The sequence below is a fragment of the Salvelinus namaycush genome, chromosome 4 (genome assembly GCF_016432855.1).
Source record: "Salvelinus namaycush isolate Seneca chromosome 4, SaNama_1.0, whole genome shotgun sequence".
NCBI lineage: Eukaryota > Metazoa > Chordata > Actinopteri > Salmoniformes > Salmonidae > Salvelinus > Salvelinus namaycush.
The window spans coordinates 9,088,092-9,105,020 of NC_052310.1; the positions used below are offsets into that span (position 1 = coordinate 9,088,092).

The following is a 16,929-nucleotide window of genomic DNA, read 5'->3' on the forward strand; positions in this document are numbered from 1 at the left end:
TTTTTACCGAACCAGTGGAGGAGAAAACACTTTGTTATTGTGTCAACTGTGTGTTGCCACTGTAAGGGTTACAAGCATATTCAACAAACCACATGGGGTCTGTGTCTCATTTAAAGGTTAGAGGTCAGCTCGGACTCACTGAGTCATTACTGACACACACACATAAGGTTACTACGGTTACACAGAGAAGGATCATGGGTCAGACAGATGCTAAGGCAGCTGCTTAATTAACCTCTTTTTAATCTAGCTCAGCCCAATGATAGTAGTCATCCGCCTATACAGCAGATGTGTTTATTAAAGATGATGTGTGTACCTGTAGTTGGGGTGTGTGATGGTGATGGGTGTACCTGTAGTTGGGGTGTGTGATGGTGATGTGTGTACCTGTAGTTGGGGTGTGTGATGGTGATGGGTGTACCTGTAGTTGGGGTGTGTGATGGTGATGGGTGTACCTGTATTTGGGGTGTGTGATGGTGATGGGTGTACCTGTAGTTGGGGTGTGTGATGATGATGGGTGTACCTGTATTTGGGGTGTGTTATAGCGTATATTATAGGGTTGTGGATGGCAGAGGCTTTAGCGATGGCAGCAGGAACAGAGTTCATATACGGAGTTAGCATGTCAGCATACCTGGAGAGAGAGAGAGAGAAATGACTCAGAACAGCAGACTTCCTTACACACTCTCCTTCAGCTGGGGCAGACATACAGTTGAGAGAGGGGGTACCATGACCTGACACACACATCACACACAAACACACACACCAAACACCAAACACACACACACACACACACACACACACACACACACACACACACACACACACACACACACACACACACACACACACACACACACACACACACACACACACACACACACTACACACACACACACACACACACACACTACACACACACTACACACACACACACACTACACACACACACACACCATCCTACCCTGCGAAGGCGGTGAGCGCGACACACGAGTACGGAGCCCAGGAGATGACGTAGAGCAGGATGACGATGAGAGCGATCTTGGCCGTCTTCCACTCAGTCCTCATCTTATGCATGCTCTTCACTGAGTCCCTGGTGCCCTCGTTTATCTTACACACGGCTCTACAACACACACACACACACAAAAACACACACATACACACACACACTCACACACACACACATTTACATATGACCATTACTGACAGTGGCCATCAGTGAATTATCAGCAGAAAGTATGGCTCAATAACGTATAAGAGTATCCACATCAATACTGATACCACTCACTCACCCGTGATACAAGTCAGTATTCGGCGTCCACACAAACAACGACTACATCTCATCTGCCCAGACCCACATGCTCACACCCCCATCCCTACTGCCTGGTCACACCCCCATCCCTACTGCCTGTTCACACCCCCATCCCTACTGCCTGGTCACACCCCCATCCCTACTGCCTGCTCACACCCCCATCCCTACTGCCTGCTCACACCCCCATCCCTACTGCCTGCTCACACCCCCATCCCTACTGCCTGGTCACACCCCCATCCCTACTGCCTGCTCACACCCCCATCCCTACTGCCTGCTCACACCCCCATCCCTACTGCCTGCTCACACCCCCATCCCTACTGCCTGCTCACACCCCCATCCCTACTGCCTGTTCACACCCCCATCCCTACTGCCTGCTCACACCCCCATCCCTGCTGCCTGCTCACACCCCCATCCCTACTGCCTGTTCACACCCCCATCCCTACTGCCTGGTCACACCCCCATCCCTACTGCCTGCTCACACCCCCATCCCTACTGCCTGGTCACACCCCCATCCCTACTGCCTGCTCACACCCCCATCCCTACTGCCTGCTCACACCCCCATCCCTACTGCCTGGTCACACCCCCATCCCTACTGCCTGTTCACACCCCCATCCCTACTGCCTGGTCACACCCCCATCCCTACTGCCTGGTCACACCCCCATCCCTACTGCCTGGTCACACCCCCATCCCTACTGCCTGGTCACACCCCCATCCCTACTGCCTGCTCACACCCCCATCCCTACTGCCTGGTCACACCCCCATCCCTACTGCCTGGTCACACCCCCATCCCTACTGCCTGCTCACACCCCCATCCCTACTGCCTGTTCACACCCCCATCCCTACTGCCTGGTCACACCCCCATCCCTACTGCCTGGTCACACCCCCATCCCTACTGCCTGGTCACACCCCCATCCCTACTGCCTGCTCACACCCCCATCCCTACTGCCTGCTCACACCCCCATCCCTACTGCCTGGTCACACCCCCATCCCTACTGCCTGCTCACACCCCCATCCCTACTGCCTGCTCACACCCCCATCCCTACTGCCTGTTCACACCCCCATCCCTACTGCCTGGTCACACCCCCATCCCTACTGCCTGGTCACACCCCCATCCCTACTGCCTGCTCACACCCCCATCCCTACTGCCTGGTCACACCCCCATCCCTACTGCCTGCTCACACCCCCATCCCTACTGCCTGTTCACACCCCCATCCCTACTGCCTGCTCACACCCCCATCCCTACTGCCTGGTCACACCCCCATCCCTACTGCCTGCTCACACCCCCATCCCTACTGCCTGCTCACACCCCCATCCCTACTGCCTGTTCACACCCCCATCCCTACTGCCTGAATGTTCATACCCCCATCCCTACTGCCTGTTCACACCCCCATCCCTACTGCCTGCTCACACCCCCATCCCTACTGCCTGGTCACACCCCCATCCCTACTGCCTGTTCACACCCCCATCCCTACTGCCTGCTCACACCCCCATCCCTACTGCCTGGTCACACCCCCATCCCTACTGCCTGCTCACACCCCCATCCCTACTGCCTGTTCACACCCCCATCCCTACTGCCTGTTCACACCCCCATCCCTACTGCCTGGTCACACCCCCATCCCTACTGTCTGAATGTTCACACCCCCATCCCTACTGTCTGAATGTTCACACCCCCATCCCTACTGTCTGAATGTTCACACCCCCATCCCTACTGTCTGAATGTTCACACCCCCATCCCTACTGTCTGAATGTTCACACCCCCATCCCTACTGTCTGGTCACACCCCCATCCCTACTGCCTGGTCACACCCCCATCCCTACTGCCTGTTCACACCCCCATCCCTACTGCCTGGTCACACCCCCATCCCTACTGCCTGTTCACACCCCCATCCCTACTGCCTGGTCACACCCCCATCCCTACTGCCTGTTCACACCCCCATCCCTACTGCCTGGTCACACCCCCATCCCTACTGCCTGCTCACACCCCCATCCCTACTGCCTGGTCACACCCCCATCCCTACTGCCTGGTCACACCCCCATCCCTACTGCCTGGTCACACCCCCATCCCTACTGCCTGGTCACACCCCCATCCCTACTGCCTGGTCACACCCCCATCCCTACTGCCTGGTCACACCCCCATCCCTACTGCCTGGTCACACCCCCATCCCTACTGCCTGGTCACACCCCCATCCCTACTGCCTGGTCACACCCCCATCCCTACTGCCTGGTCACACCCCCATCCCTACTGCCTGGTCACACCCCCATCCCTACTGCCTGGTCACACCCCCATCCCTACTGCCTGGTCACACCCCCATCCCTACTGCCTGGTCACACCCCCATCCCTACTGCCTGCTCACACCCCCATCCCTACTGCCTGTTCACACCCCCATCCCTACTGCCTGTTCACACCCCCATCCCTACTGCCTGGTCACACCCCCATCCCTACTGCCTGGTCACACCCCCATCCCTACTGCCTGGTCACACCCCCATCCCTACTGCCTGGTCACACCCCCATCCCTACTGCCTGCTCACACCCCCATCCCTACTGCCTGTTCACACCCCCATCCCTACTGCCTGTTCACACCCCCATCCCTACTGCCTGGTCACACCCCCATCCCTACTGCCTGGTCACACCCCCATCCCTACTGCCTGGTCACACCCCCATCCCTACTGCCTGGTCACACCCCCATCCCTACTGCCTGGTCACACCCCCATCCCTACTGCCTGGTCACACCCCCATCCCTACTGCCTGGTCACACCCCCATCCCTACTGCCTGGTCACACCCCCATCCCTACTGCCTGGTCACACCCCCATCCCTACTGCCTGCGTTATTGTTTGCCACATGGCTTTAAATTGTTCCAATTTGTTTTTCTCGGTCGGCCATACTATTTCAATATTTCAATAATAAATCTTACGATTTATACAGTGTCAACGATGGCAGATTGATTGACTTCCAAGTTTTTAAGCATACGTTTTTTCAAGATGAGTGAAAAACATATACCATGTACCATGTACCATATACCATGTACTATATACCATGTGCCATATACCATGTACCATATACCATGTGCCATATACCATATATCATGTACCATGTGCCATATGCCATATACCATATACCATGTACCATGTGCCATATACCATGTGTCATATACCATATATCATGTACCATGTGCCATATACCATATACCATGTACCATATACCATGTGTCATATACCATATATCATGTACCATGTGCCATATACCATATATCATGTACCATGTGCCATATACCATATACCATGTACCATGTGCCATATACCATATACCATATACCATGTGTCATATACCATATTCCATATACCATATACCATATACCATGTACCATATACCATGTGTCATATACCATATATCATGTACCATGTGCCATATACCATATACCATGTACCATGTACCATATACCATATACCATATACCATATACCATGTACCATATACCATGTGTCATATACCATATATCATGTACCATGTGCCATATACCATATACCATGTACCATGTGCCATATTCCATATACCATATACCATGTGCCATATAACATGTGCCATATACCATGTACCATGTACCATATACCATGTGTCATATACCATGTGCCATATACCATATACCATGTGCCATATACCATATACCAGGTGCCATATACCATATACCAGGTGCCATATACCATATACCATGTGCCAAATACCATGTACCATGTGCCATGTGCCATGTGCCATATACCATGTACCATACACCATGTACCATGTGTCATATACCATATACCATATACCATGTACCATATACCATATACCATGTACCATGTCTTGAAATGCAGACAGACGGATTAAAAGCAAGAGTACATTGTAATACTTCTGACAGCCAATTTTCTAGTTCCGCCCACATCTTCTGGACTTTATAGCAGTCCCAGAAAGCCGAGATTATTAAGTCATTATTAGTTTAACATTAACCTGTTTGGGCTCAAGGGGCAGTATTGAGTAGCCAGATAAAAGGTGCCCATTTCAAAAAGGCCTCGTACTCAATTCTTGCTCGTACAATATGCATATTATTATTACTATTGGATAGAAAACACTCTCTAGTTTCTAAAACCGTTTGAATTATATCTGTGGGTGAAACAGAACTGGACTTAGAGCAATTTTCCTATGTGTATGTCAGAATGCAGAATTTTGCTGGCTGTTCTGAGACCTGTGTATTAATTTGCCTGTCCTCTATTGGTTGAGATGCACTGCATACGCCTTCCCCTGGGTGTCAGCGAATAGGGAGACTTGAAATGGAGTTTCTACGTAGTTCCCAAAGGTTATAAATTGCTTGGAACCGAAGTGTCCCATCTTTCCACTCTTCGCTCTGACGCAGGGAGGATCTTGACATGTCATGTTAGAAGCTCCTGTTTTAGCTCCTAGATATATCCGGCTCTGTTTTTAATAGATATAGGTGTTAAAGACATCGTAATGTTGTTATTTTAAACCGAATTATATCAGTTTATGTCAGTATATTGCGATTTTCGGGTATTTATTTTCGTGACGTTGTAGGAAGTTGGCCCACATGGCTATTGTTTACTGCTAATTGCAACGTTGAAGACGACGTTCTCCAACCTAGCAACGATTCTTTTGGACAAAGGACACCTTTCCCAAGATTCTGATGGGAGTTCATCAAAAAGTAAGAACTATTTATGCTGATAATTTATTGTTCTGTTGGAAAAAGTCAAATGCATAAGCCGCCATTACTTGCAGTGTAGCCTTGCTTTATCGCACGCTGTATTTTGAATTAACGTTAATTTTAAAAATGTAACCCAGCGATTGCATTAAGAACTAATTTGTCTTTCAATTGCTGTCCAACCTGTATTTTTTTAGTCAAGTTTATGAATAGTTTTCGATAAGAATAGGTGCCTTTCCAAGATGGCGCCGGACAGATTGCTTGAGATTTTGGACACTATTCTCATTGTATAAGCACGATTTGTGCCGCTAAATATGCACATTTTCGAACAAACTCTATATGCATTGTGTAATATGATGTTACAGGACTGTCATCTGAAGAATTCTGAGAAGGTTAGTGAAAAAAATTAATATATTTTGGTGGTTTATACGTTATCGCTATTTTTGCCTTGAATCAATGCTGTTGTTATGTTTGCTATTGTGGTAAGCTAATATAACGCTATATTGTGTTTTCGCTGTAAAACACTTGATAAATCGGAAATATTGTCTGGAATCACAAGATGCCTGTCTTTCAATTGCTGTACACTATGTATTTTTCAGAAATGTTTTATGATGAGTATTTAGTTATTTGGCGTTGGTGTCTGTAATTTTTCTGTCTGCTTTCGGTGCAATTTCTGACTGTAGCTGCAATGTAAACTATGATTTATACCTGAAATATGCAAATTTTTCTAACAAAACATATGCTATACAATAAATATGTTATCAGACTGTCATCTGTTGAAGTTGTTTCTTGGTTAGTGGCTATTTATATCTTTATTTGGTCGAATTTGTGATAGCTACTGATGGAGTAAAAAACTGATGGAGTAAAAAAAGTGGTGTCTTTTGCTAACGTGGTTAGCTAATAGATTTACATATTGTGTCTTCCCTGTAAAACATTTTAAAAATCGGACATGTTGGCTGGATTCACAAGATGTGTACCTTTCATATGCTGTATTGGACTTGTTAATGTGTGAAAGTTAAATATTTTAAAAAATATATATTTTGAATTTCGCGCCCTGCACTTGAGCTGGCTGTTGTCATAAGTGTACCGACGTCGGGCTTGCAGCCAGAAGAAGTTTTAAAGACATGTCTCTGACGTTGTGCTGTAGAACTTGTGAATGTTGTCTCTTGTATAATAAATTATACACATTAGTTTATACTGGATTACGCATACATTTCTTGTAACTGTAATTAGTTCTGCTTCAACTTTCCCTCCATCTTGTGGAACAGTTAGTTCTGCTTCAACTTTCCCTCCATCTTGTGGAACAGTTAGTTCTGCTTCAACTTTCCCTCCATCTTGTGGAACAGTTAGTTCTGCTTCAACTTTCACTCCATCTTGTGGAACATCAGAATCAGCATCTGCCTCTGGTGCCATAGGTTGCATGTTCGAATCCAGCGACAAAAAGTAATTTTTTATATTTTTGTTTTAAGCCTATCCCAAACCTTAACACTAACCTTAAACATTCAGAGTTAATGCCTAACCTTAAACTTAAACACTTTGAAATTTGACATTTGGAACAATTTTGAAATTGTGCTTTTGAGAAACATGGATGAACGTCTAATTCTGCCATGAGACTGTGAGAGCTGGTTGACTAATACACTGGGTAGCCTATTGGACGTGGTCAATGGTGTGTGTGTGTGTGTGCTCACCTCGTGGCGCTGCGTACAGCGATGAAGATGCAGATGTAGCAGTATATGATGATGAAGAGGGGGATGAAGAAGACGAAGATGAAGAGCAGCATGGTGTAAGAGCGGACGGATGGCGTGAACGTCATGTAGTCCCACGAACACGACGTCATCAACCCCTCTGGGACGTACGCACCTGACACACATACACACACACTTAGATATACACACACGGATACGTCGCGTATCCCTCAGACACGCAGAGCTATAACGATTGTGTGTGTGTGTGTGTATGCGTGAGTGTGTGTGTGTATGCCCATGTGTGTTTTGTGTGCGAGTGTGTTTGTGTGTTTGTGTGCGAGTGCATGTGTTTGTGTCTGCGTGTCTGTCTGTCTGTCCGTCCGACTCACTCCAGCCAAAGAAGGGAGGTAGGGACCAGAACATAGAGTAGAACCAGGCAGCAGCCATGACGTAGAGGGCCCGGCGTCGGGACATCACACCCATGGACGCCAGCGGCCGTGTGATGACGAAGTAGCGGTCCACGGCGATCACCAGCAGAGTGATCATACTGGTCATCCCAAACAACGCTCCACAGAACGCATACAGCTCACATGCTGGGGGGAGAGATTAAGAGAGAGAAAGGTGGAGTATTGACAGAGAGAGAGAGAGAGAAAGAGAGAGAAATAGATTAAGAGAGAGAGAGGTGGGGTATTAGACAGACAGAGAGAGAGAGAGAAAGAAAGAGATAAATAGATTAAGAGAGAGAGAGGTAGGGTATAGCCAGACAGACAGAGAGAGAGAGAGAGAGAGAGAGAGGTAGGGTATAGACAGACAGACAGAGAGAGAGAGAGAGAGAGAGAGAGAGAGAGAGAGAGAGAGAGAGAGAGAGAGAGAGAGAGAGAGAGAGAGAGAGAGAGAGAGAGAGAGAGAGAGAAAGAGAAAAAAAGAGAGAAAGAAATAGATTAAGAAAGAGAGAGGTGGGGTATAGACAGAGAGAGAGAGAGAGAGAGAGAGAGAGAGAGAGAGAAAGTTAACATCAAGGAGCATGATTAGAGAGTATGATGCATTTAGATGTAAATGATCTGAGGTCACTTTTGTATTTTCCCCCTAATACAAACAAAGCTATATATAAAGGTCATCTCTATACAGTTTACTGTAGTCAGACAGTTAGGATGTGGGGAGGGTAATCTGATCCTAGATCAGTGCCTATTGAACGGTGATAGAATCTCTACTGTAGGTATTGATCATCAGTTCCTCGCCTGTCCTTCTCTGTGTTTTATAAGGTGACCTGTCCTTCTCTGTGTTTTACAAGGTGACCTGTCCTTCTCTGTGTTTTACAAGGTGACCTGTCCTTCTCTGTGTTTTACAAGGTGACACGCGAGCACACACATGGATACACGCGGACACACACGCACAAACACACACACACGCACACACACAGACACACGCACGCACGCACACACACGCACACACATGCACACACACACACACGCAGACACACAGACAGACAAACACCCTTGTAATCACAGCACCGAGCGCCTTGGGAATGTGTGTGTGTGTGTGTGTGTGTGTGTGTGTGTGTGTGTGTGTGTGTGTGTGTGTGTGTGTGTGTGTGTGTGTGTGTGTGTGTGTGTGTGTGTGTGTGTGTGTGTGTGTGTGTGTGTGTTTTGTTCAGAGGTGAATTGTCATTGCTGAGTGAGATGGTATAAGTCACGCCGACTCACAGAGGTGAGAGCTGTGTGTCTCTCCTCTCCTTCCTAACGATTAGAGTCTAATCCTGTCAATGGAGATCCCTACAGAGCTGGCCTGATGACTGAACTCCTGACTATGTGAGTCTCATAGATGAAACACTTACAGAAAGGTGACACAAATGAATGAATTGAATATACTGTTCAGAAACACTGAAGTTGTTGTGTGTGTGCTCCTTTTATAAGATTCATGCTAAACACAGTGTGTGTGTGTGTGTGTGTGTGTGTGTGTGTGTGTGTGTGTGTGTGTGTGTGTGTGTGTGTGTGTGTGTGTGTGTGTGTGTGTGTGTGTGTGTGTGTGTGTGTGTGTGTGTGTGTGTGTGTGTGTGTATGGTGTGTGGTGTGTAACCCTCTCACCAGGCTCGAATTTGACTCTCACGATATTAACTTACGTTGAATATCTCAACAGCATGGGATGTTAGGTGAGAAGGGCATCTCCAATAAGAATCCATATTGTAAACTATCTAGGGTGATGACAAATAGGGTATTACCTTCAGATGGAATGATAATAGATTTTTTGTTATTGTATAAGGATATACTTTCCCATGCATTAAATCAAATTGAAACAGGAAATGACTCCATCAAGGCAACATACATAAGGTTCAAAATGTGTATTATTAAAATTTCAAAGCACCACATCAAAATAAATAAAAATAATAAACCCCAATGAGTCGTGCACAACCCATGTCCAAATTATTTCAAGCTTGCTTAACCCCGTTGGGGCGCACTGGAGCTAATAAAAAATGTGTGTGTGTGTGTGTATTCTCCTCTAAAAGGTGCTTTAAGAGGCTTTCAGCATGAATTTCATCAAAGGAACACAGATCGATTCAGCTGAGGATGAGTGGAGAGGCCAATTATATACCATCAACACAATGTCATTCAGAGAGAGAGAGAGAGAGAGCTAGAGAGAGAGAGAGCGAGAGAGACTCCAAACAAATTAACAGCCGAAGCTGCAGGAGTGGATGGACTTCATTAGTTGTCATTAAACCTCTAGGAAGTGATTTGCCCTTCTCTCCCATAATCCCATTTCTATGGTTACCTTTCTCTCCAAAGATCCACCTGTTGTGCATGCTGTTGATGAAGAAGATGGGGGTCTGAGTCACACACATGAGGAAGTCTGTCAACGCCAGGTTAATAATGAACATGTTGGCTGGAGTACGTAAACTCCGACTCCTGGAGGGGGGAGAGAGGGAGAGAGGGAGGGAGAGGGAGGAGGGAGGGGGGAGAGAGAGAGAGGGAGAGAGAGGGAGGGAGGGAGGAACGTGGGGAGAGAGAGAGGAGAGAGAGGAGAGAGGAGGGAGGGAGGGGCGGGGAGAGAGAGATAGAGAGGGAGGGAGGGGCGGGAGAGAGAGAGAGATAGAGAGGGAGGGAGGGAGGGAGGGGCAGGGGAGAGAGAGGGGGGGCGAGGGAGCAGAGGGTAGAGTGGAAGAGTCGGAGAGATAGAGGGAGATGGAGAGAGTGGAAGAGGAGAGAATGAGGGGGAGAATGGTCAGTGAGAGAGAAGACAGGCTATGTTCACACCGCCCACAAAATGTGGTGGAAACTGAGCTGCACTTCTTAACCTCCTGTCAAATGTATGACCATATTAGAGACACGTATTTCCCTCAGATTACACAAGAATTCGAAAACAAATCCAATTTTGATAAACTCCCATATATACTGTGTGAAATACCACAGTGTTCCATCACAGCAGCAAGATGTGTGACCTGTTGTCACAAGAAAAGGTCAACCAGTGAAGAACAAACACCACTGTAAATACAACCCATATTGATGTTTATTTATTGTCCCTTTTGTACTTTAACCATTTGCACATCGTTACAACACTGTACTGTATATAGACATAATGTGACATTTGACATGTCTTTATTCTTTTGGAACACTTTTTATTGTTTATTTCACTTTTGTTTATGATCCATTTCATTTGCTTTGGCAATGTTAATATATGTTTCCCATGCCAATAAAGCCCCTTGAATTGAATGTAATTAAGAAGGAAGGACTACATTAGCAATAGCAGCTATGGCCCTGCTGTTACTGCTGTTGTAGCCTGAACACTCATGTGTATGAACACACAACACATTCAATCAAACATTATCGGGCTTTAAAGAAGCATGAACATCATTATGAAGGCAGGCACCTGTTTTATATAACAACCCTAGGAAGGGTAATCTCGGCAAAAAGGAATATAACACCCATATTGATTGATTGGTCGATTGATTGATCTCATACCTGCAGAAGGCGTACATGACGAGGAAGTTTCCCACCATGCCCGTGATGCCGACGGCGAGGATGACGGACCCGAGGGTGTAGTGGTGGTGGTCTGGGACATCCACCGTTGGGAAGGGCCATCGCACCGACATGGCAGCCTAGAGAGAGAGAGAGAGAGAGAAAGAGTGAGAGAGAGAGAGAGAGAGAGAGAGAGAGAGAGAGAGAGAGAGAGAGAGAGAGAGAGAGAGAGAGAGAGAGAGAGAGAGAGAGAGAGAGAGAGAGAGAGAGAGAGAGAGAGAGAGAGAGAGAGAGAGAGAGAGAGAGAGAGAGAGAGAGAGAGATAGATAGATAGATAGATAGATAGATAGATAGATAGATAGATAGATAGATAGATAGATAGATAGATAGATAGATAGATAGATAGATAGATGTGATTGTAATTATGAAACCAATAAAAGTAGCCCCAATCTGTACTATATGTTGAATGTTCCTATATAGTTACTGTACTATATGTTGAATGTTCCCATATAGTTACTGAACTATATGTTGAATGTTCCTATATAGTTACTGAACTATATGTTGAATGTTCCTATATAGTTACTGTAATATATGTTGAATGTTCCTATATAGTTACTGTACTATATGTTGAATGTTCCTATATAGTTACTGTACTATATGTTGAATGTTCCTATATAGTTACTGTACTATATGTTGAATGTTCCTATATAGTTACTGTAATATATGTTAAATGTTCCTATATAGTTACTTGAAGTTAATTGAAAGTTTCACCCAGTAGGTCTTCGTCAGGCTGATAGTAAATGAGGTATAGGCAGTTGAAACCTAGTCTCTCTCACTGCACCATGAGTCTGTAGAGGGAGACTAGCCCGGAGCGTAGACAACCATGTTAATGTATTTCTAAGAATTGATATTCCTTTTATATTACATATTTATACCCAGCAACTGGGATCCCAGGAAATTGTTGAATATGTGCACACTACTTCTGAGAATTATCAAATGATCAAATCATGACATGACTATAAAGCTGTGAAATATCAAATAATGGCATATCTATAAAGCGTTTTTAACAAAAACTGTCATTATGTCTCTCTCTCCCTCGAAAGACTCTTGATTAACTCAGTGAATTTATAATGCCCGAGAAGCCGGTGTTCGGAGGATATATTGGTGTATACTGGCAAACCGTGCCAATATATCCTCCAAACACCACCTTCAAAAACATTACCACTTTTATGCACCAGGTTACCAACATATTCAAATAATTATTGCCATATTTTCATTAAAAACATTATTTTGATGAATTTATTCATACTATTTTATCCTTTCAAGAGATACTGTCCTGACACAAATCTAGGGTTGCTACCCAAGCCGGCTGGTCGTTTGTTCTGTCGGTTCGGTAGCCAGAGATGCGACCCAGTCGTTAAGCATTTTTGTCTATGGGCCAGTCGTTCGTTCTAAATGTTCCATTGCCATACTGGCTGGCAACGTTCTTATCCCTTGCTTGCTAGCTAGCCAACTACGGCTAACTTACAGTCACGTCAATCAGTGCAGTCAAAATAACAACAGTAGCTGCATTTGCATGTTTAAGCTGTTTTCTAGTGACATTTATTTTGGATAGATTCACAAGAATGAGCGAATGATGCGCGATTTCACCTGGCATAGAAAATGTGCTCTCTCGTCAGAACACTGTTGTTCAGAGGAGCTAGCCAACAACACAGCTAACACAATCACTTCAAACTGAAGCTGGAAAGACTGCAAACTAGCTGTATTTTGTTTTGATTTGCCAGTTTTCTATTGACATTTCTTTGTTTATACCCATAAAATGACGCTGATTCATGATTTCGACTGGCTGAGAAAAGCTGCCTGCCTACGTTCATTACTATGGGACAGCTGGTGATCGATTTTCAATATTGAAACAATGTTGCAAATGTCAGAGAGACAGAAAGCAAGGTTAATACAAATCTCTGCTGTTGAAAACCAATTGCTAGTCTAAAAGAAATGCGAGATAATGTATAGATGCTTTTTACAGTGGAGATCAAGTTTAGAAAATGCCTGTCTGGGCTGATGAGACAGTGGACTGCCCAGTGAGATGGAACAGAGTAAATAGGTATTTTAACGTCATAGCTTTAGCCGGTGGTAACTTGTGGAATAGACAACGGCTGGAACGCAGTTTTAACCAATCAGCGTCCAGGATTAGACCCACCCGTTGTATAATGGTTTATATTACTTCCATTGTCTAACCAATAGAACACAGTGGACGTTTGAGGGTTCTATTACCTTCAGATACAATTGTATTCCGACATGACCTGAACCCTCCTCCTCCACTCCTCTACAGTCTGAGGAGTCAAAGGTCATTAAACATATCAAATTAAACTTGATTTATAGAGCACATTTCTTACAGAGGATGCATTTCAAAGTGCTTAATAAATAAAATAACTAAAGGTGCAAAAGACAAAAACAAAATATATTTCCTAAATTAGACAAATGAAAATTGTAAAACAATAGTAAAACAACACTGAGAGACTAACGCATTCAAATAAATACAAATAAGTAAGATACAGTATAAATAAAAGAGATAGTATGACTAAAAGCACTCTAAGTAAAAGCACGGCTAAAAAGGTGTGTTTTATTCATTCATTTTGTTCATTCTTGAACATGTCGACAGTTTCTGAAGCACTCAGATCCTCCGGTAGGCTGTTCCAAAGGCCAGAACTATAGTGGCTGAAGGCAGCCTCACCAAACATTCTTCTTCTGACCTTTGGAACGACTAAAAGGCCTAACCCAGAGGACCTGAGGGATCGACTGGGCATCTACTGTATCTTAAAAGCAGATATGCCATTGGGTGCAAGGCCACATAGTGCTTAAAAAAAATCGATATAGCAATTTTAAAATCAATTCTAAAACTAACAGTCAACCAATGCAGAGACTTTAAAATACCTGTTAGGTGTGATCTCCTTCTGGTCTTTGTAAGGACACGTGGTGCTGAACTCTGAATTGAGTTGGTTAATGTTGTTTTTGGGATGACCGGACAGCATTGCAAAAATGCTAGTGATAAAAGCATGCTTTGGTCTGTCAGTGTTGGCCCAGCAGAGAAACAGACACCCTTTGGCAATATTTCTTAAGTGATAAAAAGCTGATTTTGTTGCATTACAGATGTGGGCACAATGGGCCTCAAAATGTAGGTCAGAGTCTAAAATCACAACTAGGTTTTTAGCCTGGTTGGTTGTATCTAGTGCCAGGGGATTGTAAAAGTGCTGTCAAGTTCTCTGAATTGGCTCTTAGCAACAATAACCAGAGCCTCCGTTTTGTTTTTGTTCAGCTGTAGGAAGTTTTGTGCCATCCATATATTTATGTCAGAGATACATTCAAGCAGGGTGATCGGGCTATCGCCATCTGAGGACACAGAGTAATACAGCTGTGTATCATTGGCGTACCTAATAATGCTGCCAAGGGATAACATGTAAAAACTAAAAAGTATAGGGCCCAAAATCAATCCTTGAGGTACGCCACATGAGATCTCTAGTTTTCCTGAGGCATGGTCTCCCAGGGCAACAAAATCGTCTCTGTCAGTCAGATATGTCTTAAACTAGTTCAGCACTAAGCCTGAGAGGCCAACCCAATTCTGTAGTCTGTCCAGGAGGATACCATGATCTACACACTAAAAAATGATGGTTGTAAATAGTACCAGATAGGGGTTCTCTGGCTTGTAACCTTAGAGGAACCCTTTTTGATGCGATATATAATGATGTTATAAAGAACCCTTTCCTAAGGTTATACTGTAAATACCACCAAGAAAAGGGTTCCCCTATGGTTACAACCCTTTTTGGGGCTGGTGACAACCCTTTATAGAACATTTATGGAGAATGGTTCTATAAAGAATCTTTTTCAATCTGAAAGGTTCTTTGTAAAGCCTTTTGATCCTGACGAGAGAATTAAGACTGATTTTGTCAACCGTTCTCAAGGCCATACACGAGTCTTTCACAGGACACCGTCACTGGCTATAGTCATATACAACATGTAATAATGTAACAGATTAGATCAAATGGAATGACACACTCACTCACGGTTGCACAAAAAGTGCTGTGAACAAACTATGCCCGCATATATTATAAAGAGACACATTTTATTATAATTTATTATAATCCCCCACATTTTTTAAACCCAAAAGGTTATTTGAGTCAGTATGGTTCCCAATAGAACCATCAACCTTTCCAAAGAAACCCTGAGGAACCCTCTTGTGCGTGTATTCTATAGTATGCAAAGCTGCATTTAAGACAATGAGTAGAGGACAGAGATTTGTAGCATCAGTGTTAATCTGAAAGTACCGTCTCTTTGCTTTGGTGGGTACGAAAACAAGACTGGAATTTTTCCAAAACATAATCACTGCTGACCTGTTCTAACCTCTAGTAAGAACTAGGGTCGACGCCCTCTCTCTCCATGAATACACACACACAAACAAGTGCAGACGTAAACACATATACACATTCTTCTGTGCTAGAGTAGGCAGGGTGCCTGTGAATGAGTCGGTCAGCTGTGACTGTGCTGAAATCAATTTCCAATATCTACGTGTTTGTCTGAGGAAGAGCTAAGGGGCTGTGGGGGCAAGGACAACTATTGTTGGCCCTCTTTCCCATTCCGTCGACAACACAATCCCTGCTTTCTGTAATATCTAGGAGTTCAGCCGGAACTCACCCACTTCCTCTCTTTAATCCCTCTGTGTGTGTGTTTCTGCGTGTCTACAGTGTGTGCACATGCATGCACGTGTATATCGTCAACTGCCCCACATCTGTGTCCTTCAGTTCATACAATAAAAAAGCCATTTGTTTTGGTAAACAGGGTCGGTGCTTGAGTAATATAACCCCTCTCAAATTCATACCTATGGATGCAGTGACTGACCATCCATGAGATCAAAACTATAGTTTTAACTGTGTTTTGAGGCTATAGTGTTAGTTTACGTTGACTTTGTTCGGAAACATTGACATAAAAAAAACGCTTATATTTTGGGTTTGACAGTTGAACTAAGCTCATGAGGCATTTACAAGTTATATTCTTCAAGAATCAATGTCAATAATTCATTAATTTAACAGTCCAAAATGTGATGTAGCAACTGTAGAATGCCCCTTTAAACCCACAGTAGAAACTCTAAAGACAATCTAAAGACAACGGAATGATTGTGTGTGTGTGTGTGTGTGTGTATGTGTATGTGTGTGTGTGTGTGAGTGTTACAATTAGAGTTAGAATTAAGGTTAGGGTTAGGGATTAGGTTTAGGAGTTTAGGGTTAGGTTTAGTGTTAGGGTTAGGGGCTTGGG

General features: G+C 44.6%; 1 protein-coding gene across 1 annotated transcript in view; it reads right to left on the reverse strand.

Annotated features, from left to right (window-relative positions):
• The window catches only part of LOC120045347 (melanopsin-A-like), a 36,509-nt gene that overhangs the window by 5,307 nt on the left and 14,273 nt on the right, over positions 1-16,929 (reverse strand). Inside the window, exons 2-7 of the mRNA XM_038990226.1 lie at positions 11,626-11,762; positions 10,439-10,572; positions 8,062-8,265; positions 7,676-7,847; positions 956-1,114; positions 518-625 (exon numbers count right to left, since the gene is read on the reverse strand). Of these exons, the coding sequence (XP_038846154.1) occupies positions 518-625; positions 956-1,114; positions 7,676-7,847; positions 8,062-8,265; positions 10,439-10,572; positions 11,626-11,762 (914 nt within the window). The remainder of the gene's footprint in view (positions 1-517; positions 626-955; positions 1,115-7,675; positions 7,848-8,061; positions 8,266-10,438; positions 10,573-11,625; positions 11,763-16,929) is intronic.